Below are 24,246 nucleotides of genomic sequence, written 5' to 3' on the forward strand. Positions count from 1 at the left end.
CTTGATTTAGAGTTTGATGATATTATGTCACGAACGTGATGGATATCCCATATACGTTTTTACAAGTGTGTTGGTATTAAGTGCACTTGTAATAAGATGAATGAGATATCTGTCACGTTTGTGACAGAGTACTTGTCTAGCAAACTCTAAGTCGGGGGCATAGTTGCATGCTTTGTGGTGTTAGAACCAAAGGAGTAAATATGGATGAATTACCATTTTACATAGTTGGCATTCTCTGTCATGGATGTTAAAAGGTCTTAATTTCGATCAAAGAAGGTCTAAATCTTGGACTACATAGTGATGTTGTTCATGGGTTCAAATTTTTTCAGTCTAGAATGCCACCTACCCTCAGCTATATTACCTTATTTGTGTTTCCAATATCATATGCCAGCTATGGGATCCCCATCATAACCTACATCCTTGCTCTGCTTTTTTTTTATTCCTGGGAATTAATCAATAAGAGGCTACGGCTTGGCATGATCTCACTTGAAATATCAATACTACTAAGTCATCCAGACATAGTTTGACTTGCTTGCCCCAGTTGAATTCAGGGTTATATGCTACTGAGTCTTGGCATATTTCCAGAGGTTTAATAATGTATTCAAAAGGAATAGTGAGTGTGGACACCCTTGCCTGGTCCCTCTCTTGATAGTCATTGGTTCCCCAAGGTTGTCTATAAAAGGTAGCTGTGGACCTTGCACATAAATACAGGGCCTCAATGGCGCACAAAAAAATATGAGTTTGGGGCAAAGGGTGGCAGGCATAGCATTCCAAACAACTTCTCTCTGACTAAAACAGTCACACTTGGTTTTGGTTCTATTACTGTGACCACAATACAAAAAAGAAAAGATGCCTACCAAGTTGAATTTGAATCATCTCTCAGTACTGCTCCACAGCTGCCAGTAAATAGCCCTATAATAAATAACTTTTTTAATCAGTGTGCCCTGTTTATTTATTAGCTCTGCAGTCACGTCTCTACCTTTTGTTTATTAGTTATTGATGTGAGGAGATGTCTACTTTGAAGCATAATTAAATAGTTTTAACTCCAACTCAGTACACTGTATTGTTCGGTCTTCCAACAAGATTCCTCTTGCTAAAGGGCATGGTGCCTTTAGATTATTATGACCGGGCTTCAGTAAAGTGCAAGAGGGGTCATAGTTGTTTCATATCCTCTGCAAATGAAAATGATCCACTTTAGTTTGCAGAAACACTTTTTTAGTTTACTAAAATAGAACTGAAGTGTCGGGATGTCTACTTTGGTAACTGTATGTTAAGCATTCCAGTAAAGTCTAAACAATTATCTATAGCCTGCATTCACAGAGGATCTTTCTGAAAATCTGTTGTACCATGTTATTTGTATTTTTAGTGTTCTGTTCCATTTCATTAATTTGATTGTATTGTGCAGAATCCTTGCATGTTGTGTGCCAAAGGCACTAAGTGAATGTAAGGGTGTGCTACAGCTATTCATATATAAACGTGAGTGACTTAGAATTTTTGTCTCGTGTATAGGAATTGCCTAAACCAAATGAAGAGAAGATTAAACTGGTTCTCAATCAAAGTGCCTGGACATCCCATTCCAATTCTTTGGCCTCTTATTTGTCTAAAGTGTCTGGAAAATCGGAAACTGGCAAAACTGGCCTGATTAATCTGGGTAACACATGCTACATGAACAGTGTTCTTCAAGCACTATTTATGGCAACAGAGTAAGTAGTATCTTAACTTTTAATAGTGTGTTCCATAGTGCATTTGTAGCTGGATAGATCTCCTGTCCTGGAATTAGTTGTCAATAACGTCATCTTTTAAATACTAGTGCAGTATCATGTTAATGTTACAAATTGCAAACATTTGTAAACATCCACGTGCGCTACTGTGTTTGGCACCGGATGGTGATGACCTTGGGTTTTATGAACAAGCTTTTGGGGCAAAATATCAAACTGTTTAAACCTGTCCAGGCCAGAGAGGATGAATTGCCTTGCTACCACCAAACTGTCAACATTATTGAAAAATAATAACTTCAAAAGTTTTGCGTTCAGTGATCATTTCATGCATATTTATTTTTGCCACATGTTTAGACAGTCTTTCTTATCCTTCTTTTCCCTCTAATTTATTATCTCTACACACACACTACTCCTGCACACCCTGTATCTCTTTTACAGCAAGTTTTCCGCTGTTATTTAGGTGCTAATTTTTTACTGAGACTAGTATGTCTATGAATTGGCTACTTGTGAATTAGATATGTGTTATGAACCATAATATATGCTTTGCATTTTTCAAAATGACTAGTTTGAGCAAAATTGAAGATTGTACCAGGTGAAGCAATACATTTCTTCAAGTAAAAACTGGATGTTTAATGATTGAGCCTTGCCATTTGTTGCAGATATCCAGTAACTACTTGTGCTACCTACCCAGAATTACTGCCCAATCCATATTGAGGTAACCCTGACACACTAAATGCAGCACATGCAAGTAGCTAGAGGGCGTGTGAAAGTCTTAATTTGCATGTACCGATTTTCCTCTGCACCTGATGACTTTTTCTTGCGAAATTCACCTAAGGGGTGTTGAATGCATTTGAGTTGTTCTCCATGGTGACTAACGTTTCACTTGTTCCTTGGGCCATAGCTATGCTGGGCTTCAGTCTGCACTCGTCCCCAGCTTCTCTGGGTGTAGGGGTTCCAAGCCGCTATTGTGTTGCCTGAGCAGACTAGTGAGAAGTGGCATTTTATATTGCACTGAGTGGTTTAGCACTCCTTGGGTGTTTCAAGGCCCAGGTATTACACCATTCTGCTGGTATGGGGGTGGCTGGGGTGTAGTAGGGCCATGAGATAGTGTGTGCATACTTCACAACAGTAGCAGCCTGATAAGGCACTCTCCTTTTATCCCCCTCCATTGTGTCGGGTGAGAGTCACTCCTGCTTGGCTTAGGAGATAGTTGAAAGGAAAACGTCTGTTGTGCTTGTGAGTGAAGACACTTTAAAAAAATATATATATATATATATATGTACAAAAGGTTACCCTGCGCCACGATTTCATTAACACATCTGAACTTAAACACACCTAGGAAAGGAAGAACTACTGGATGTGCCTGGTGGTGGCGAGAAGTAGCCTCACTGTGCTGAGTTGTTCATCAGGGAGTTGACATATATCTATGTCATGGGTCGAACTGTGTGGGTTGTGTGCCATGCTTTTCCCCTCTCCTACACCAGATCATGGAGGAAGTCATTTGAGCTTCCACCCTAACCCCAAATTACTTCTAAATTTTTTAAACAGCAAGCTAAAGGGAGAAAGTAATTTTTTCATTTTCATCATTTCCTGTGACAATTCTTTTATTGTGCTGAAAAACTCGGTCATGCATTTACCATATATCTTTTATATTGCTTCTTTTCTCGTGAACCAGAGTGCCTTCGGTGTGCCTATGGGATCCTCCGCTGGTTCTAGTCTTGCCTTGCTGCCCCCTCAAAATGCCATGTGCTACCCTATTTCTCTTCCTTTGTTTTTTCTAGTTTGCATGTGGGGGTTTACACACATTAGTGGACATTCTCTCCCTTCCACATCATTGCCTGCTCTCTTCACCAGTAAACGCCCTGCTTACCTCTTCCTTTCTTTTTTTAATCTCAGTCTGCCTTCTTCTTAGTTTTCTGTCCTTCCTCTTCATGGTTCCACTAGGCATTTCCCCAGTCCCAGTGCCACCCAAGCTGTATCTTCCTTTCTGAATCATCGTCTCCCTATGTGCTTTTCACTTTTCAAAAACACAGTAGCATTTTTAAATATTTTTGTTATGTATGATTATTTCTTTCCCCATATTTATGTATCCAATCTCTTTTCACACAAGTGTGTATAGTTTATATTTTGCGTACATATTTACAGCACAACGATCCAGCCAACTGTCATCAAGACTCACTAGTTACAGCAAACTCTCTGAAGGCGAAAGCTTTATCTTCTAATATGTATGTGGTAGCTGAACCTCTGGAATCATTTGAAGAAAATTCACCAGTCTGGGTGTCTTTCATAGGCTAGCACCAGTGAGATGTTGAATGAGTTATAGGTTTATCTCTGCCTTAAATTTGATACCCATGTCTAAGAAGAGCATACATTTAAGTTTAACCCAGGAAAGGTAGAGGTTGAGTAGAAACTCTTGATGTCCAGACGTCGCTTCATGGTTCAACAAGCATTTGCAATGCAAATGGTCTCGCATTTAGGAGAGTTTGAGCTATTGGCATTGTAAATGACAATAGCTTAAATACTCTCAAATGGGAGACCTATTGCATTGCAAATATTTGTTGTTTCCAAGCGCCCCATGCTGCGCTCGTTAGACGAGCCGCATCTAAAGAAAGGGGCGCGGCCACCATTAAATTGAAAGCGCGGTATTGGGTGCTCTTACCAAAAAAGCATTTGCTTGGCGCTGACAGACTTGTAAATTATGCGCCCATCGGCTTGTAGGATCCCCGCTGAACCCGTCAGGACTCCTGAGGCTATTTGCACACTTCCTTGGTAGGAGGCCTGTATTGGAAGCCGACGGGGCTGCAGTAGAGAACTAGTGTGCGGGAGGCTTCGCACGCATTGCAAGTGAAGCTGAGGCCTTATTTGTGTGAAGCAGTGAGACCTGACACATTCTGCATATTTAAATATCTCCTCACAGACAGTCTTACGCTAATTGGTGCCAAAAACCTGCTGCCCATTTCTACTTTTCGCCGCCTCTACACTTACTGTGAGCTTGGTGCCTTGGGCCTGCTCATGCCCCTGGCCTGGAGAAGTTGGGACTCTGTGTGAGGCTGGGCTCCCACTTGTGGACATCTGGACTTGAGCTGCCTACAGCGTCCAGCAGGCTACTGCCAGAATGGGTAAGCATGACATTTTCTGCAACCCAGGCTCACATTCAAGAGTAAACTCCTAATGCGACAGGTTGGACAAGAGACTTGTTCTGTATCTGTCTCAGAACACCACAGAGAGAACAAAACCCAAGACTCGGATCTGAAATAAATATTGGTGGAAGTCCAGACCAGCTTGAGAGCTACTTATCCAAAACTTGACATCCTCACAAATCGCCTTGACCACATGATACAAAGGGCGGATAAACACTAGGCTCAGCTGGACCACATTGAAAATCACGTCTCCGATGCAGAGGACGCCCAGTCTGCTTCCAAAGAACATATGCTGCACATGGAAAAGGTCCTAGCATTGATTAAAGCCGAGAATGAAGACCTTGAAGCACGATCAAGGCGCTACAACCTTAGGATTATTGAAATCCCAGAATCCACATGTGAAAGCCAAAGTGGAATTTTATGTGGAAGCACTACTTTGTGAGCTTTTTGGAAAGGTGTTATCCCTGGTTTTCATTGTGGAGAGGTCCCATCGATCTCTGGCTCGTGCCCTCACCCGGCCTTCTCGATTCACCCCATCATCACACCCCTTCTAAATTATACGGACCGAGATACTGTACTTCGCCTTGCCTGAGAGCGCCAGGCCATATGCCACCAAGCAATGACCTAGCCTTCTATCTAGATTTCACTATGTCCGTGCAGGCGGCTAGGTGGGAGTTCCTGTCTGACAAAAGGTTATTACAGAAAGTCGAAAGCCCTTATCCCCTCTTGCTTCCAGCTAAACTACGAAGCACACTTGAGGGAAGGTTTCATTTCTTTACTGATGCAAAGATGACCTCCAAATTCACTGAGATTATCAGGCCCCGGCAACACTCCCCTGACTCCTTCCCGCATCTCACTACTGAAGGCTCTCTTAACTACAACAAATAGGGAAACTGTTCATTTGTTGTAGGATGCAATTGTTGCTCTTGTCTCATTATATGAATGTTATATGAATGTTCTGACTGTTGCTCTGCCTTAAGACAGACAAACCCAGCGAGGTCTTACTTGGGCCTGTTGCCTAACTAATGTTTCCATCCTGCCCACTGTGATAGACCATTGGGAATTGTTCTTCATTCTGGCCGACTCAGCCTTAGTTGGAAGGGGTGTTTGCTTGCCTCTACGGGGCTTGAAAAATCCACTCGCCAGCTCGCTATGGCGGGTCAGATTTATTGAGGATGAGCTATTTTTAGGCCCTCCTTGCCCTTTCTGGCAAGTAGGAAGACAAACTTACTTTTGACCTCTGTCTCTGAAAATTGAGCAAATGTGACAAGATATCAAGATTTAAAGGCATTTTTATTCCATGTGAATGAGCAATAAAGATGTCTTTAAATCTTGTATCTTGTCACATTTACTCCGCATTCACAGACGGGGGGCCAAGTACGTTACAGTTAGGTGGAGGAGATTTTTCAAGTTACTAGACCTGCAGGCCTTGGGGTTTTTCTAGCCCTGGCTCTACCTTGCACCCAGGGGCTAATCCCAGTCTGGTTACTTGGTTTGTTACGGGTATGGTGGGTTGGGGGGATACAAAGGCTCAACCATGTTTGGGGGTTGGAGTGGGAGGGCAGGAATGTTGTGCACTGCATGTTTTCTATTGCTTTCTTTCCTTTTCCTTGATACCTGGGTGATAGATTGTTACTAGCACCACATGTAGCCCCATGTCATGCTCTACATTGAAAAAGACAGCACTTGCTTTCTATGACACAAACAAAATGTCTTATCTAAAATATTCAGTCTTAACGATCATAGGAAGACTCGTCTAGTGCACGAATACTTAGTCCACCACCACATCGACATCATTTTCTCAAAAGAACTCCAGCTTACTACATGCACGCCTCCAGGTTTGCGCTCCAAATGGTGCAGTGTAATTCACGCCTCGCTATTCCAGTTATGCCAGGGGAGTCGCTATTCTAATTCGCAGAGGTCTTGCTTGGCACCTCACTGATTCTGTCATAGAGAAGGCCAATATGTCATACTGGCTGGCACCCTCTATAGACAGCTGGTTACCCTTGTCAACATATACAGCCCAAATACAGGTGCCCCCAAGTTTTCTTCAAGCTGTGGAGGTTGGAGGTTGGCATGGGTCCTGGGAGCCATAATCTGGGGTGGGAATTTCAGTGTAGCACTAAATGATCAGCTTGACCAATCCGAATCTTCTCGTCGCCCACATGATATGGGAAGGGACATCATCTGGGCCGAAATCTGGCCAGTTTACTTTGCAGGCCACGTGCCTCAACATATGTGTGTGCGCTCATAAATGACTATTCTGTTACTCGGGACAATTCCAAGGGCCTGCCACATACAACGTCCTCTTTCTATTCCAGACTTTGTTCGTCCACCCCGGTACATAGTTTGTCTGAACTCGCATACTACCGACACCATACAGCTCCTATGGCTTGAAAATGCCCACAGGGAATATCTAGACTCCCCATCATACTGAAGAAATAACACAGACGATTAACTCCCTCCCCCGGGACAAAGCACCAAACCTAGATGGCCTGGCTACAGACTTCTACGAGGAATTTGCATCATTAATAGCCCCCCACCTTCTAGCTGTATTTGAGGACTCCTTGGAGATGGGACTCCTGCCCCCCTCGCTTAGAGAGATTATTGCTTCCATCCTCAAGCCAGACAAACCTGCATGTAAGTGTGACTCCTATAGGCCGCTGTCACTGATGAATGTTGATAACAAAATACTGGGGCGAAAATCCTAGCTAATAGTCTGCTAACCTTACCGGACATTCCACCTCTCACAATCTCCAAGCTAAATTTGCTGTCATGCAATCATCTTGACCCCAGGGTGTCGGCGGTGGCAACTGCTTGACTCCACCAAGGCCTTTGATTCTTTACAATGGGCTTATTCTTTCCCGCTCCTTGAACACCTGGGACTTAGCCCCACTTTTATATGATATATTCACCTCTTGTACACCATCCTTACGGCTCGGATTCATCTTAATGGACTGCTGTTGGACCCTTTTTCAATTACCAGTGATGCCCATTATAACCATTGATATTCACGATGATGATAGAGCATCTAGTCACGGCAGCATCACGCTGACACGGGACTGGGATTCGCCTCGAGGGACCTGATAGTCTCAATGTATGCAGACAACATCACCCTCTATGTGCATAACCCGCAAGAGATCCTGGCGCCCATTACTCGAGAGGTCATTCGCTTTAGGTGATTTTCTGGCATACACATACACTGGGCGAATTCAATACTCTTCCCGCTCACTGATAACACGTGCCCATTCCATGCAGAATACTCCATGGCTGGGCCTCTACCACATTCTGCTGCCTAAGAATCTGGCTGAGTCGAAATCTGGATAAGCTGTGAAGGTCCAATTATGGGTGTGCAATGGACTGGCAGGAGGAAAGAATTCCTGTCTGGTCTAGGTTACCTCTTTACCTCGCCAGGCAGATTGCCATTGCAAAGATGGTGGTTCTCCCGAAATTTCTTTATCTCTTCTTCAATAACCCTATTCCACTCACTGCTCAATTTTTAAGGTGCTTACGGTCTAACTTGGTTTCCCTGGTTTGGGCGGGCATATAGCCACACATCTTCTGGGACATGCTTACACTGCCCCTCTCTCAGGGTGGCATGGGAGCACCGTACATGACACTTTATGCTCTATGCACTCAAGCACAATATTTACATCAGTGGGTGCACCTAATGCGTCATCAGCCATATGTTGCTGTGGAGATAGATTGTGCAGATCCTTGTCCTTTAACTACGACATTGAATGTCCTTTATAAGACTCCGCTTGCAGAGGTTGACACTGTGATGAGTATGCATTGGACTTGAGAAGGATTAAGGAAGCGAGCCAGACTGTCCACCATATATATATGCACCTTCTATACCACTGGGATGCACTCCCCTTATGCCGCTGCTATATAACAGTGGGAATTAAGCGCGGGCATGCAGACAGAATTTAATCACTTTCTCTGACGTCTGTCCGGAGGGCATTTTCCTATAGCCCCCTACACCTCAGCCTTCTCAACATCAGCTGCATTGGACCTTTTAATGTTTTATTAGATTAGAGCCACTTGCCAAAATCTCCACGACACCTTCCCAGTGCACCCCTTGATATTTTAGACACTAGAGCATGTGCTGATTACACTTTCTCCTCATAAGATGATTGCCTGCCTCTATAACACCATCCAGTCCTCCTACCCAATCTTGGCCTCCGTGTCCTTAATAAAATACAGATTTTCTGCCCACCAGGCTGTGAAAAATCTAAATTCTTGCACCGTATATATCGCAAACTTCCTTTCTTCATGTGGCGTGCCTTTGCCCTGCTGTGGCGGAGTTTGGAGGGACTTTTTACTTTTATAGACAATATCACTTAGAACTACGATCCCACCACCTATTTGATTGTGCTGGTATGATACGTCAAGGATGTGCCGCCTACAGACCGCAGGTTTACGACCATGGTGCTTCTCTTGGCGAAGCGAAGAGTGACCATGCACTGGGGCAGACGTCCAGCACCCATGATCACTGCACGGTTGGGAGATACGGCATATTGTTCAGAGCAACTAGCCCTTTATTGGACCCTCATGGCACCCCGGTCCAAACCCAAGGATATTTGGGAACTTATTTAGTTATTTATTTTTTACATTTTTAAAGCGCACTGTTACCCAGAGGTGTCCTGGCGCTGGAATGATTACTAGTGCGTATGAACTGGGGCGTTATTGTGTGAAGAGCCATGTTTTAAGAGCTTTCCTGAATGAAAGGAGGTCTGGAAGCTGTCTAAGGCTCAGTGGCAGGGCATTCCAGGTCTTCGCCGCTCCCAGGGAGAAGCTCCTGCCTCCCCATCGGGCTTTCCTAATTGTTGGGATTACCACCAGTTCCTGCTCTGCAGATCTTAAGGTTCTTATAGGCTTGTACCATTGGAAAAGTTTCATCATGCATTGGGGGCCTAGTCCGTGCAAAGCCTTAAAAATTACGCAGAGTGTTTTAAAAATTATTCTTTTACGCACTGGGAGCCAGTGTAGTTTCACCAAGTCTTGGGCTACTGACGCAAACTTGGGTGTGCCCGTTATCAGACGAGCTGCTGCATTCCGCAGAATTTGAAGTTTATTTAACAGCCCCTGTTGGGCATTCAGCAGCAAACTGTTACAATAGTCTAGCCGGGACATCACCAGTCCAGTGACCACTGTTCTCCTGTGTTCGTCCGTGAGGAACGGTAGGACTTTACGAATAGTTTTCAGCACATAGTGGGTAGTGGAGGACAGTGCATTAATATGTGGCATGAAGGACAGTGAGTATCCATCACAACTCCCATGTTTTTGACCTTTAAAACCGGGGAGGGTGGAACCCCCATTTCCTCTGGCCACCAGCGCGGGGACCAGAAGTTGTCACTGGACCCAAACAGCAATACTTCGATTTTTGCTGAATTGTGCTTAAGGCAGTTTGCTTCCATCCAGATACTGATCTCCCGCATACAGCTTCTGAACCTGTCTGGCGTGCTCTCCATTTCACCCGAAAGCAGCGACACCACAATCTGTGTGTCGTCAGCGTAGGATGTAAGATTAAAACCAAAGGATCTAATAATTGCGGCGAGGGTGGAGACATACACGTTAAAAAGGGTCGGACTCAAGGAGGACTCCTGTGGGACTCCACAGGGGAGCACAAATGGGTCTGATTCAAAATCCCCCAGGGTCACTGTCTGAGTCCTGTCCGATAGAAAGGCTTGCAAGATTTTAAGCGCCTTTCCTTGGATCCCACAGGCCCCCAATCGGTCCACCAATAATTTGTGGTGGACCGTATCGAAGGTCGCGGACATGTCTAGGAGGATCAGCGCAGCTCTGCCACCTTCGTCCATCACAGTTCTTATGTCCTCGGCTGATTTAATCAGCGCCGATTCTGTGCTGTGCCCAACTCGAAATCCATGCTGTGATGGATCTAGGCATTCACCTGTCCCCAAGAAGGTACTCAGCTCATACTATGCTTGACTAGGGATCTGGCGTTAGTAGTAGGCATTTGACGGTGGCGTCCTTTTTCCTGACAGTACTTACATGTGGAACTAAGACAGATGTAAAGGCTTGCCACAGTAGGTTGGAAAGGGCCTGCTTACAATTGACACAATAGTGAGGGTAGGTCGGCGGGTCTCCTCAAGTCTAGAGTGATACAGCCTGTGGTGTTGGTGTTGCCCCTTAACGCCCACAACAAATGAAGAGTATAGGAATAGGACGTACTAGGATTTTGAGGCATCCCACCAGGGGTCCGGGCACTGGGCGCGGGTCCGGCGCCGACGGGCTTGCCTTTGGCATGCCACCAGCGCGCCCACTGCGCTCGTCCGCTGCGCTTCCTGGGCCAGGGTGTCATTATATACAGGCAGGGACAGGAGGGCGGAGCACTAGACTGCTCGCCCAGCACTGCTCCTCATTGAAGATGGAGGGCGAAGCGGGGCCAAATGGGGCGAGGTGGCATAGGTTCGAGCCCTTGGAGTGCAAAATAGGCAATAATTCAAAATAGTGCAAATGAAATGAAATAGTGGCTTTTAAAAACAACTAGCAGCAAGATTGAGAATTCTCATGCAGGTCCCGGCTTCCGCCTCAGGACAAGACGAGCAAACCACACACACCCACTAGCAATCAGTGGCGCTGTGTTTCTACGGGATTTTTATACAGCTGGGCGGGAGGGCGGAGCACTAGTATGCTCGCCCAGCACTGCTCCTCATTGAAGATGGCGGGCGAAGCGGGGCCAAATGGGGCGAGGTGGCATAGGTTCGAGCCCTTGGAGTTCAAAATAGGCAATAATTAACCACACACACCCACTAGCAACTTTTACTGGCATACCTGCACGCTAGCGCTACATCTGCACCTGCCTTCCCCCTCCTGCTGCTGCATCCTCTGAGGCCCGATACTGCCTGTTCAATAATACCATTCTCCTTACTTGGGCCCCTAGACCTGGACCTGGCCTATTTCCTACTGTCTATGATGTTCTCATGCTACATTTTTGTTTGTGGGTTATTCCGGGGCCCTGGGCTTGCTGCTACAAATGTTACACTTCATCTAGGCATGTATGCATGCTGTCTAGCGTTGGGAGTCTCATCATTGCATTGCTGGTTTATGATCAATGTAATCAACACCCTCTACTCTTCTTTTTTTCTGTCTTTTCTTGTACCTACCTTACATCGTTTGAAAATGTATGTTTCTGTATTATCCTATGCGCAATATAGTTTTTTCTCTCTTCTGAGGTTTGTTGTTAGCTGTTTCTGTTTACAAAATGGCAATACAATTTTTTTTTCTTTTATAAAGTTTACAAACCCGTTTTGAATACATTTTAGGATTTATGATGTAAATAGGTGTTCGCAAGCTTAGGATTCATATTTGTGAGTTTTATTAATGGAACATTTGATGACGTGTGCCTTCGGAAGTAGAAGATTGATTTCTGGAAATGATCACCCTCTGCTCATGTGTGTACCCTTTTAGTTTTAGGAGGCACGTGTTGGCTTTAAATCTGAATGGCTGCAATTCATTAATGAAGAAATTACAGCAGCTGTTTGCCTTTTTGGCACACACTCAGGTATGGCCCTTTATTTCAAGAAGCAAGTGTATTTGTGCTCACCTAACTAGGAACTGAAATATGAAGCAGTATTGCAACATGCTAACAGTGTGGTTCCCTCAGGTTTATTTTTTCATCAGTTAATTGGCACACCATATGAAGTGTTTCTAACAAATTATGAAGTATTGATGATTTTATTCAAACATTTATGAAAGTCAAAGTGTCTTTGGTCTTGTGTGTTTTAATTTTAAACAGTGTTGTTAAAGAGATAGCCAAGCAGTGGGCTACAATGTCAGAAGTTGCTTATGACATGGCTGAGCTTTGGTTTCCATTCCTTTAAGGTGTGTTCTGTCAAGTATGTTCAGTAAATATACTTGTTCTTTTAAGCTAGGAAGAGGACTGTCTCTCCTGTCCAACCTTCCTCTCTTTCTCTCCCTCCTCTAGTGCCATAGATTGCCCAGTCCATGATGCAGTATTAACAGGTATGCTGCGGGTTCAGCCAACCCACCCACAAAGGGAGCTTGAGGGAGGGTGGAAGTAACAGAACAGTTGTCTTCGTCAGTTGAAGGTGTGCAAAAGTCAACCTAGAAATGGAACCATCCAGATGAAAGGTGCTTCCTTACTCTCTTGGATCATTACAGTTCAGATTTTTCAAAAGTATGAGGGCCAACTCTAAGGTCCCCTTAAGGGTAACACACATCCAGTATTAGTTATCAGCTTCGCAGTGGGTTAAGGTGGCATAGAGATGGAGGCTGTTAAAACTCTACTGACCTCCGTATGCAGCTGCTGTGAGGTTGAACTTTTGCTACCCCAACTTGAATACTAACCCAGTTACATTTTTTTATTTTTTTTTTAGCTCAGCTGACTTTTGCTCATTTAGAGTATCTGTCACACAAGTCTTGGTGCCTACACTCCTGGCTCTCAATCACATCTCTCCCAAAAGTCAGTTTTTGTGATAGGCTTCATTCCAAATCTGACCCTTTCTCTATGTAAGGAATTCAACACATGACCTATTATGTTGTTGAGAAAGCACTCTTAGCTTGTTTGTAAAAACTGTTAATTCATGTATGAAAGTGATTTTTCTCATTTCTAGTATGCTCATGTTGAGATATTGCCTCTGCTTTTGTTTATCAGAAAAGGCTGATGTTATTAATGTGGCTCCTGATGCATTTTCCCTTGTTTTTGTTTCTGTTACTCACTGTGAATATGCAGCCATCTCTTCCTATCTTTTAAAGTATATTTCAAACAAACTACCTTTTGAAACGCCTATTGTGGGCAGTTAATTTCAATAGGTTTCTTTTCAATTCGAATTTAGAGGGAGGCCTATGCACCTCATGTTTTCTTTGAGGCATCCAGACCACCCTGGTTTACACCGAGATCCCAGCAAGACTGTTCCGAATACCTCCGGTTTCTGCTTGACAGGTAAATCTGGGTAATGCTTTCTTTAATGAACGCACAGTGTATTGATGTGATTTACAGAATGCGGTGCTTTCCTTACATGGTGTCTTGACACTAAGGAGTTCACCTAAAGCACATATGGCTGTCAGATGTCATGTTTCCCTGCACTAATTTGCAGTCCGGAAGAGTTTCACCACTTCATATAATGGAATGATCTTCTACCAATCTTACTTCGATTGGGTGTACATTCTAGACCCCTGTCACTTCTGCAGAGGCGATTCAAATCTCTCAAACATTACTGAAGCACAGAAGCTTTCATCAGAAAGCATTGCGAATAGCAAAGTGAATTTGTAGGCTGATGCTATTAGAATGTGTTACACTCAAAGAAAGCACTATGACTTGGAACATCACTGTGGATTTTGCAGACCCTTTTGCGTCTACAGGAGCCTGTTAAAGGAAGCAGACTAGAAAAAATACTCTTTTCAAGGAATACATTTTGACCACTTGCGATGGAAAATATCACACTAATGCAACACCATGCTTGATGCAAATGTTCTGATGCCATAATTTGAGGAATTTGGAAGATGCTGAACATTTATCTTATTTTGGGTTAAGGTCACTTATTGTAAACCTTAACCCCTTCCACGCTCATGACGAGCTGGGCTCGTCATGGCGTAGCCTCCTCGTACGCTGATGACGAGCCCAGCTCGTCACGTAAAGTGCGGTTTTAAAAAACTCAGCACAGGAGCGGAATTGCGCTAGCGCTCATGCGGTTAAGTTTCCTCCATTTATGTTAATAAGAACTTAAATATTCCAGTTTACTAAACCTAAATTCTAACGTAATCTAAGTCATGTTATTGTGGGTATTTGTTTTCAAGCAATTTCTTTTTTTTGTGGTCATATGATGGTATGTTTTGTTATGCTGAAGTACTTTCAGCTTGATTTTAACATTTCTTCCCTTTCTATAAAATGTTATCTTCCAGCGTGAAACCATAACTAGCTGGTATTTTTGATCCTGTGTTGTGGATACGCATATTTAGTTTCAGCTATTCACACTTGGAAAAAGGATGCCCATGTTCTAGTGGGCTCTTTCTCGCATGTCATTCCTGGTTCTCTTTCCTGCCCGCTAGTACACTTGTCCATGTTCTAGCACATTGTCCTCCTCTTCTGTGCCTCATTCTCCCAGTCTTTATGTTACTTATGGTATGTTAATTCTGGAACACCTTCCTGGTGTTCCAGTTCAGGGGCTCAGTCTTGCATGCCAGTCATGGTATGTTTTACCGAGCACCAATGCCACTTCTCTTTTTGGCACACAACCCCCTTTTTCCACTGACTGAATGGGGATTTTTAAAGCACACGATTGCCCAGAAAAAGGGTGTCCTGGCACTTTTAGGAAGAGGCATCATTAGTCAAGAAAAATGGTGAGTTTTCAACGATGTTAGAAAGTGAAATGGCACGTGACTGCACAAAGTTTAGTGGAAAGAGCATTACCAAGTTCAGCTGTGCTTACTATGAAGGCTCTGCTGCCTAGATTTGGATCTGCGGAATCTTGGAAAAATAAGAAGATTAGCAGGACTCAAACTCGGGCTGCCTACTGTTTTTTTTAAATAAAATTTATTGTCAGCCAGTTTAGAGATTAAAGATTTTACACGATTTGAAGATTTGTCATTCTAAAAATGAAACTAGCGCTGCCTTTTGAATATGCTGCAGTCAGATCAGTAGATAAGGTGGAAGCTGATATGCATAGTTACTGTAGTCTAGGCGTTAAAGGAGTATCTAGACTACTGTTTTATTGAAGCATACCGCTCAGAAGACTCAGCGTTCCAAATCCATTCTCACTACCTAGGCCTGTTACACCTAGGTCTTGCACCGCCAAAGGTCTGTTCTTCTAGTTCTTTGAGCACTGTTCCCATCACTTTCCAGAAATTGCCATAGGAGATGTTGTGCACAACACAGAAGTACTCCTAACAAAGAGGTTGCACTGCATCAAGAGATCACACTTGTACAATGTAAGAAACTGGGTTTTTGTTACAGCAGTCCCCCGCTTTTTGCCTGGTATATGATGCAACTTTGAAGTGTACCGGGTTCCTGCTAATCAAGTCCTCAGTGCCAGTGTTCTTTTCCTAAAACAAAACAACTGGTCACTTGATCCCCAAGTGACCAGGCCTGTAGCACCTCTGTATGTCCCTAGTAAGTGGTACCTAGGGCATAAGTTCCTAATAGCTGCAGCATCTCTTGTGCCACTCTAAGGGACCCAGCACCAAACTCCTACAGACTGCCACTGTAGGCTGAATGACATGGTGCTCCAAAAAGTGAAAACATGATATGGCACACCGTTGTGGGCCATGTCAGCTAGCACTCCATGTAATATTGTAAGTCACCCCTACAGCATGCCTTACAGCTATAAGGCAGGGTGCATTAAATTACATGTGAGGACATATCTGCATGAGCAGAAATACCCCTGTGCAGGCCTGTTCAATTACTGTCAGTACAAGTGACTAGGGAAGCCATCTTAAGGTATGTATTTGGCACTGGTCAAAATGAGTTTCCCAGCTACATAATGGCTTCACAGAACCTATGGTGTTTGGTATCAAACACCTTGTATTAATAAACCCACACGGATTTCAGTGTTTGACTTATTAATACATACACACACAGTGTACCGTAGAGTGACCCTGAAACCTACCAGCCCTCTTGTGTTCTCGCTGACTGGTCCTGTCCAGCCTGCCACCACAGACAAGTTTCTGACCCCAGGGGTGAGAGCCCTCATTTCCAGGAGGTCAGGAACAACACCTGGTCTGGAGAGAGGTGTTCTCACTTACTCCTCCAGGAAGCATACCAAGGCAGGAAGCTTCAAAGGCCTCTGCTGCCTTTGTTTTGCGACCCAAGGCTTCCCCAGACTGATGTGCTACCCCCTGCCCTGTATCTATCTAGCACAAAGACAGTTGGTATAATTAGCTATGCAGGAGGCATGCCACACTTTGATGCTGGACACACCAGTTTGAATAAATATACAATTAGGAATTCCACCGTCTTGTGTGTGGTGGGATCGGGAATCCAGGGATATGGTGTTGCCCACAATCTAAAGGAAGTGGTCATCTACGGATGTAGTGACCCTAGGGGTAAGTAAATTGAATATTTAAGGGACCCTCTGATACCAGGCCTTCAAATTTTGACAAACAAAAAGAAGTGGACAAAGAAAAAGACTGCTGACTGAGAACTCAGAAGCACTACTGACTCGGCACCAACACTGCCATCCTTCCTGATTCACCCGACCCTCGTGGAGCATCCAACTCCTCCTGCAGCTCTGCAGACTTCAAGAAACCCGAAGGGCTGCCAGTGCTTTGCTAATTGCCAAAGAAACTCCCTTGCAGCCGCAGGCACCAAAGAAGCAACATCTGGTACTCCGACCTGCCATCTACTGGGACTACGTACGCATCAGCCACCCAGGAAGAGGTAGCTCTGCTCCTACAGGTCAGATCCTTTCTCCTTCCAAGTGTGGGGATGCCAGGACCAAAATGAGTTGCACAGTGCCAGTACCTGGGGTACTGAACTCCTTGCAGCAGCCAAGGCTTCTTATCTCAAGTCCGGACACAAATGGCGAGAAAGACCAACCTGCGCATTGAGGGACTTCAGGGATAGTGCAACCAACATCTAGAGTGTCCCACTGTCCTGTCTGCCCCTCTGCAGCAGAAACCTAGACAAAGAGTGAATCTGCGACCGACTCCTCAAAGCACCTCTGCATCCGGGCCCCAGAGCCCGAGTCCAAGGGAGGTGACAGTGTCTACTGGGTGCCCAGACCCGCAAGAGCCAAGCCCTTCTGTAGTAGGAGATCTCTGTGTATAGTCATAATCTGTCAATCGTCCCGCCCATGTGCATGGACCCCGGAGCAATCAAAATAGTCTCTTAAGTTGTCTTCTTCTGCAGACCTGCATAGACACTTAAGAGAAAATCAAAGACAAATAATGCAGCCTAACATTAACAAGGCTACATTGGCCAGCACTTCATCCTGAAGTGAAAAAGGATAGCCAAATAATATAGAAATTTACACATTTTACAGAGTTTCACGCATAGAGAAACTCCCCTGCACAAAAAAATCCTTTGTCATGATAGAGAGGAGGGTTGGACAGACAACCCTCATAGGCTGCCATTATGTGTCTGGAAAAGGGATACCGTGCCTTTAAGGAACACTTCAGAGACCCTCTGTATCCTATGATGTACAGCCCCAGGCAAGTTACTTCAAGTTCTTTTTTCCGCCTCCTGCTAGCAGGAACCTGGAGCATTGAGCTCTATCTTTATTGGTATTACTTCAATTTTTGAGCTTATTAGTGTTCCATTCGACGTCTGGGGCCTTTCTCTTCCCTTTGCTACTTTTTTGGAGCTGCTAGACCACCTCTTTCATGTCGAAATGCCAGCTTTATTCGATAAGTGCCCTGAGTGTGGTAGGAAGAAGGCCAAGTGAGACCCACACAGAGTATGCATACTCTGTCTTCCAGCAACACATGTTCCTGATTCCTGTGAGATCTGTCACTCTTTCTCCAGTAGGACCCTGCGTGACAGGGAGAAGATCCGTCTTCAAGGCCTGGAGCAGAGAAGACATCAGGAAGCAGGTGGGACCTCTGGGCATGGAGGGACTCTTTCATCGTCCTCTGCCCGTGCATCGGCCTCGGGGCTCCCCAGACAAGAAAAGGCCCAGAAACTGCACCGGTTCTGGTCGACGTCGATGGCTAAGACGTCAACTTCGAGAGGTATGACTACAATATGCTCCCCGTCGACCCAGGGCTCTGGGTTGAAGCGACGTCGACGCTCGGCGTTGAGGGGAAGGACTTTGAGACCTCGGAGGAGGTCGACGTTGAGAACTTCAGACGACGTCGACACACCATCGTCGAGGCGGAGGTCGACGTCGAGGCGGAGGTCGACGTCGAAGAGACTGTCGATGCCCAGGACAGTGTCTAGTGGAAGTTCATCCTCGGTGGTTAGTATTTCTGTCCAATTACGCTCCACAGGATCCGGTCGTTGCTAATAGGGGTCCACCTCCCAATGTTACCAACACCCTGATTTTAGATTACAGGGAGTTCGAACAATTAGGCGAGGGGTAAAAAGGGGAAGGGGAAGGATCTGCTGGGACAAAGGCTCTGTAATGACATAAAAAACAGAATACAGAATACAGAATTAAACAAGGCATGTAAGCAAACAGCTACTCTCATAAGATCTCGCTACGAAGCAACTGTCTATTAACCCATAAACACACCTTAACCAAAGAGACAACAGCCTTCAGCAGATCAGGAAAGGAAATAATATATGTGAAGTAGCTCAGCTCTCTTCTTGTGAACCATAAACTTCTGTAATAAACAAAGGACAAAACCGTCTGGCAAAAACCCCCAAAAGTGTTCAGCTAGAACAAAGGCCTCCTGTAATCTTTGGGATAGCAATAAGATTCCTAGTTCCTGGAATATTATCTTGCCATATTCCGACTAGGATAAAGATAAGTAGTTTTAATCCAAAGAAGTACTTTGTACACACGGCAGAACGTAGTGGCCAGCACAATTCTCCGCTGTACTATGGTAGTGAAAAAGAACTTGCACTGACTCACGGCAGTAAGTGATCCCCAAATACACCTTACTCCGCTACCAACGTAGATGTGATTAATCATATACGGTAACGCGTGGCAACCACTCACTGCGTTCTGCAATCAGGAAAGAAACAGCCGATCGTAACTGCCACTTATAGAACACGACAATGTTCCACAACAGGGTAATCCAGATGACCGAGTAGCAACCGATAACTCATGGTCATCCGACACACCGCGTTCCGGTACTTCCCCAAAGCGCAGCCGCGCTGATGAACTCGGCAAGGACCATAGCAGCAAGAAATGCTCAGAGTAACCGGTAACGCGTGGTCGGACAACACACCGCGTTCCGGTTATGGAATATGGGCGCTGCCACTCAGAGGAACTCACCAACCACGAAGGACGAGGAAGGACCAGGACGAGAAAAAGGAATTCAACTTCAGGAAGCCATTGAGAGACGAGAGAGCAGGAAGCGCTGACCACCTCCCCCAGAAGCAGGAAACAAACAGAATTATGCGCATTCGCTACAGTGCGTGAGGTCAATAAGTACCTCCCTTAGTGAAGGCTCATGGGAGTTGTAGTTTTTAGGTATCAGGTAGGCGCAAGGGGATCCGAATCCTGACAATTTCCACATCTGAGAGTACTCAGTCGCGGCGGCGCCGGCTCCCTTCTTCAGGGAAGTCTACCTCCAGAGCACCCTCCCCGAAGCCTGCTCGTAAGAAGAGGAGAGTAATTCTGTCTCCGGACTCTGACTACTCCAGGACCTACTCGCCTTCACGGCCTAGGACGCCCACGCCTCCTCCTCCTCTTCCTCAACTTCCTCCTCCTTCTCCTCCTCGTCCATTTCCTCCACTGCCTCCTCCTCCTCCACAACCGAGGCCTGTGATTCCGGCTCAACCTCCCAGGAGACCAATATATAGGGGAGACACCGCTCTCGTAGTGGACGCAGGTCGTTGACCAGATCACAACATCGTCGTCGTAGGGAAAGGTCGCGGGTCCAGGACGAGGTACACGGACTCTTCCAGTGACAGGAGGTATTCTCCTACATTGTCGGACTCTCCACCAAAGAGAGTTTCACCTGTGGATGACATTGTTACATTCCAGGACGTGCTGCTGAGGGGAGCAGCGAAACTGAGGATAGCGCTGACGGCGCCTACCCCGTCCACCTCAGTCATCTTTGAAACGCTGCAGCGTAGGCACCTCTCTCGTCCATTACTTCCTTGGTGCCGGGGTTGGAGGAACTGGCCATGGAGCTCTTCCTGACACCTGCCACAGTGAAGTCTGCTCAATCTCGACTTCAGAAGAAGTACAGGCCCCTGGATTCGGATCCTGCGTTTCTGAGAACGGATCTTGTACCGGATTCTGTCATTGTGACAGCAGCCAAGAAGCAACGTTCTACTGCTCTTTCGTCTACGGTCCCTCCGGACAAGGAGAGCTGTCAAATTGATTTGGCAGGGAAGAAGGTCTGCAGTACAGTGGCCACTTCTATGAAAGCAGCAAGTTCAACTGCGCTTTTGGGTCGCTATGACCGGTCGCTATGGGAGTCACTCCAGCAGTTCATTGAACTCCTCCCGGGGGACAGAAGATAAGATTTTCAAGAGATCTTGAATTAAGGCATGATGGTTTCCAATCAAATCATCAGCGTGGCTGCAGACACCTCTTTCCTGGCAGCTCATGGGTACTGCCACGGGGTGAATTTGAGACGCCTCTCCTGGTTGCGACTCACCTCCTTGAAGCCGGAGGTGCAAGAGCGGATCGCCGACTTACCCTTTTCAGGGTCCACCCTCTTCGGGACACATGCGGATGAAGAAATGGCCCGCATGAAGGCAGAAGCTGAAATGCTGAAGGCTGTAGGCTTGGAGAAGCCGAAAGAACAGAGGAAGTCTTTCCGTCCTTGCCAAAGGCGATACTCCTCCCAGCAATTCCAGCGCGGGCGGGGTCGCCAAACTGGGCAACAGCAACAACAACAATATCAGAGGCAGCCCTTCCAGAAGCGTCCGAGGGGCAGAGGTAACCAACAGTCCTCATCGGGGGAAAAAGACCCAGCTGGGTCTAAGCCCTGAGGGATTACTTCCCCCCTCTTCTGTTACCCACTCCGGTGGGGGGAAGCATTCAGAATTACCTCGCAGAGTGGAGAAAAATTGCTCAGGACAAGTGGGTGCTGAATATTGTTTGCAATGGATACAGTCTATGATTTCTAAGCCCTCCTCCACCTATCCCTCCGGTTCGCTTGCAGTACCCGATGCGAGAACTGCAAGTGGAGGCCGATACCCTGTTCCGAACAATAGAAGGCGTCCCTCTGTCTCAAAGGGGAAAGGGTCTATACTCAATGTTCTTTCTTGTGCGCAAAAAGGACAAAAACGAGTTCAGGCCCATTCTGGATTTGCGACAAGCAAACAAATGGATTCGCAGGGAAAAATTTTGCATGCTGTCCTTGCACCAGATTTATCCTCAACTACATCAAGGAGACTGGCTTTGCGCAATACATGTGCAAGATGCGTACTTCCATGTTCCCATTGCACAGAAACAGTAGAAGTTCCTGCACATCCTAGTCGGCAACAACCACTATCATTACACCGTACTTCAGTTTGGTCTGAAGTCTGCAACCAGGATTTTTTCGAAGTGCATGGCGGTGGTGGCGGCGCACCTGAGAAAGAACAAGGTGTTTGTCTACCCTTACCTGGACGACTGGTTGATCAAAGCCTCCCCCTACCAGGAAGCGCAATTGCATTTCAACAGGACGGCTGTTCTGTTGAACCAACTGGGACTGCATATCAACATGGCCAAGTCTATTCCGACTCCTGTTCAGTGTCTGCAGTACTTGGGAGCCTCCATCGATACTCTCAGAGCAAGCGTGTGTCCTTCGGAGGAGCGATGCTTATCGATCCTTCGGAAGGCTCAGACTCTCATGTCCATTCCATCAATGACGGTGAGGATAGTTTTGTCTCTCCTGGGGTCGATGGCTTCTTGGATCTTCCTCACACCATATGCACTCCTCCACATGAGACAACTGCAGGAATATCTGGAGGATCAGTGGGACCAGAAACTAGGGAGCTGGGAGGACAAGATCACACTGTCCCAGCATGCTTAGCAGTCCCTGAAGTGGTGGTGTTAGAATCTCCTCAAGGTTTTTCCATTCCACAAGGACATTCCAATACTAACCATGTTGACGGATGCGTCTCTCCAGGGCTCAGGAGCGCATTCGGACCATCTGCAGATCCAAGGAATGTGGTCCCATGCAGAGTCCACGTACCACATTAATTTTCTGGAACTCCGAGCTGTTCATTTGGCCCTGAAAGCCTTTCATCCGTCCTTCCGGACCAACTCCCTACTTGTGCAGACGGACAATACGACCACAATGTACTACCTCAACAAGCAGGGAGTCTCGAGATCGCGCACACTGTCTCAGGAAGCGCAAGCGATCTGGCACTGGCTGTTAGCCAGAGGACTAACAATAATGGCGACCCATCTACCGGGTGTGCAGAATGCTCAGGCGGACGATCTCAGCAGGCTCGTTCAGGAGAACCACGGGTGGTCTTAAACGACGAGGTGCTAGGAAACATCTTCGCAAGATGGGGCACTCCAGAAATAGATCTGTTCGCCACCGCCGAAAACCGCAAATGCCAAGACTTCGCCTCCAGGTTTTACCAACCGGGGACTCTGGGGAATGCACTTTGGATCAGCTGGTCGAACAGCTTTCTGTACGCTTTTCCGCCCAGTCCCCTGATTCCGGCAGTGCTCATCAAGCTGTCTCAATCCGAGCGCTAATGATCCTCATTGCTCCAGAATGGCCTCGACAGTGGTGGTGCACAGACCTGCTCCACCGGTACCTCCAACCCCATCTGCGGCTTCCATGTCGGCCGGACCTTCTCACGAAGTTCGGGGGCCGATGGTGCACCCCAACCTCTCGTCGTTGAGTTTAGCAGCATGGCTCCTGAGATAGTTCAATATGGACACTTGAACTTGCCTGACAACTGCATTGAAATACTGTAGGAGGCAAATGGAAACCATCCACCAGGACCTCCTATGCATACAAGTGGAAACGGTTCTGCATTTGGTGCACGTCAAAGAATGCTGACCCTACCTCCTGCAAGGAAGGTGTCATGCTTCCATATCTACTGCGTTTAGCTCAATCTGGCCTTAATTTTTATTCTATTAAGGTTCACTTTGCAGCATTAACTGCGTACAGGAAATGCCCTTCACAAACATCCTTTTTCCAAATACCTGTCATTAAAGACTTTTTGGGGGGATTAAAGATGGTATTTCCCCCGGTTAGGTGTCCTTTGCCTTCGTGGGAGCTGAATGTGGTACTGTCAAGGTGGATGAAGGAGCCTTTTGTGCCTATTCATAAGGCTTCTCTTCAGCATTTGTCCTGGAAGGCGGCTTTCCTTGTGGCTATAACATCGGCTCGCAGGGTGAGTGAGAATCAGGCTCTGTGTTGTCAAGAGCCCTATACTGTTTTTCATGCTTCCAAGGTTGTAATGAGGACTCACCCTAAGTTTCTCCCTAAAGTGATATCTGATTTTCATGACAACCAGACCTTCACCTTACCTACGTTTTTTCAACATCCCTCCTCTCTGGTGGAGTGGTCCCTTCATTCCCTTGATGTGAGACGGGTGTTGAAATTCTACTTAGATAAGACCAAAGGCATTCGTAGGTCAGATCAGTTGTTTATACACCGAGATCCCCTACTACAGAAGGAGTCGTTTCTTACTTGTAACTCCAGTTCTGTAGTAGGGGTATCTCTGTTATAGTCATAAGCGACCCGCCCACCTCCCCAGGGGAAGAAACAATTATTTTCTGAATGCTGCAGACCTGGCTTTATACATCTTCAAAAAGAACTGAAAGTAACTTGCCTGGGGCGGTTATGGGATACTGAGCGTCTCTGGAGTGTTCCTTAAAGGCACGGTATCC

The 24,246-nt window shown here is 46.0% G+C and overlaps 1 protein-coding gene across 1 annotated transcript in view; it reads left to right on the forward strand.

The window, feature by feature from the left end:
• The window catches only part of USP38 (ubiquitin specific peptidase 38), a 181,781-nt gene that overhangs the window by 87,373 nt on the left and 70,162 nt on the right, over nt 1-24,246 (forward strand). Inside the window, exons 7-9 of the mRNA XM_086962233.1 lie at nt 1,510-1,703; nt 12,293-12,386; nt 13,681-13,787. Of these exons, the coding sequence (XP_086818359.1) occupies nt 1,510-1,703; nt 12,293-12,386; nt 13,681-13,787 (395 nt within the window). The remainder of the gene's footprint in view (nt 1-1,509; nt 1,704-12,292; nt 12,387-13,680; nt 13,788-24,246) is intronic.

Source organism: Lissotriton vulgaris, chromosome 3_1, assembly GCF_964263255.1.
Source record: "Lissotriton vulgaris chromosome 3_1, aLisVul1.2, whole genome shotgun sequence".
Taxonomy (NCBI): Eukaryota; Metazoa; Chordata; class Amphibia; order Caudata; family Salamandridae; genus Lissotriton; species Lissotriton vulgaris.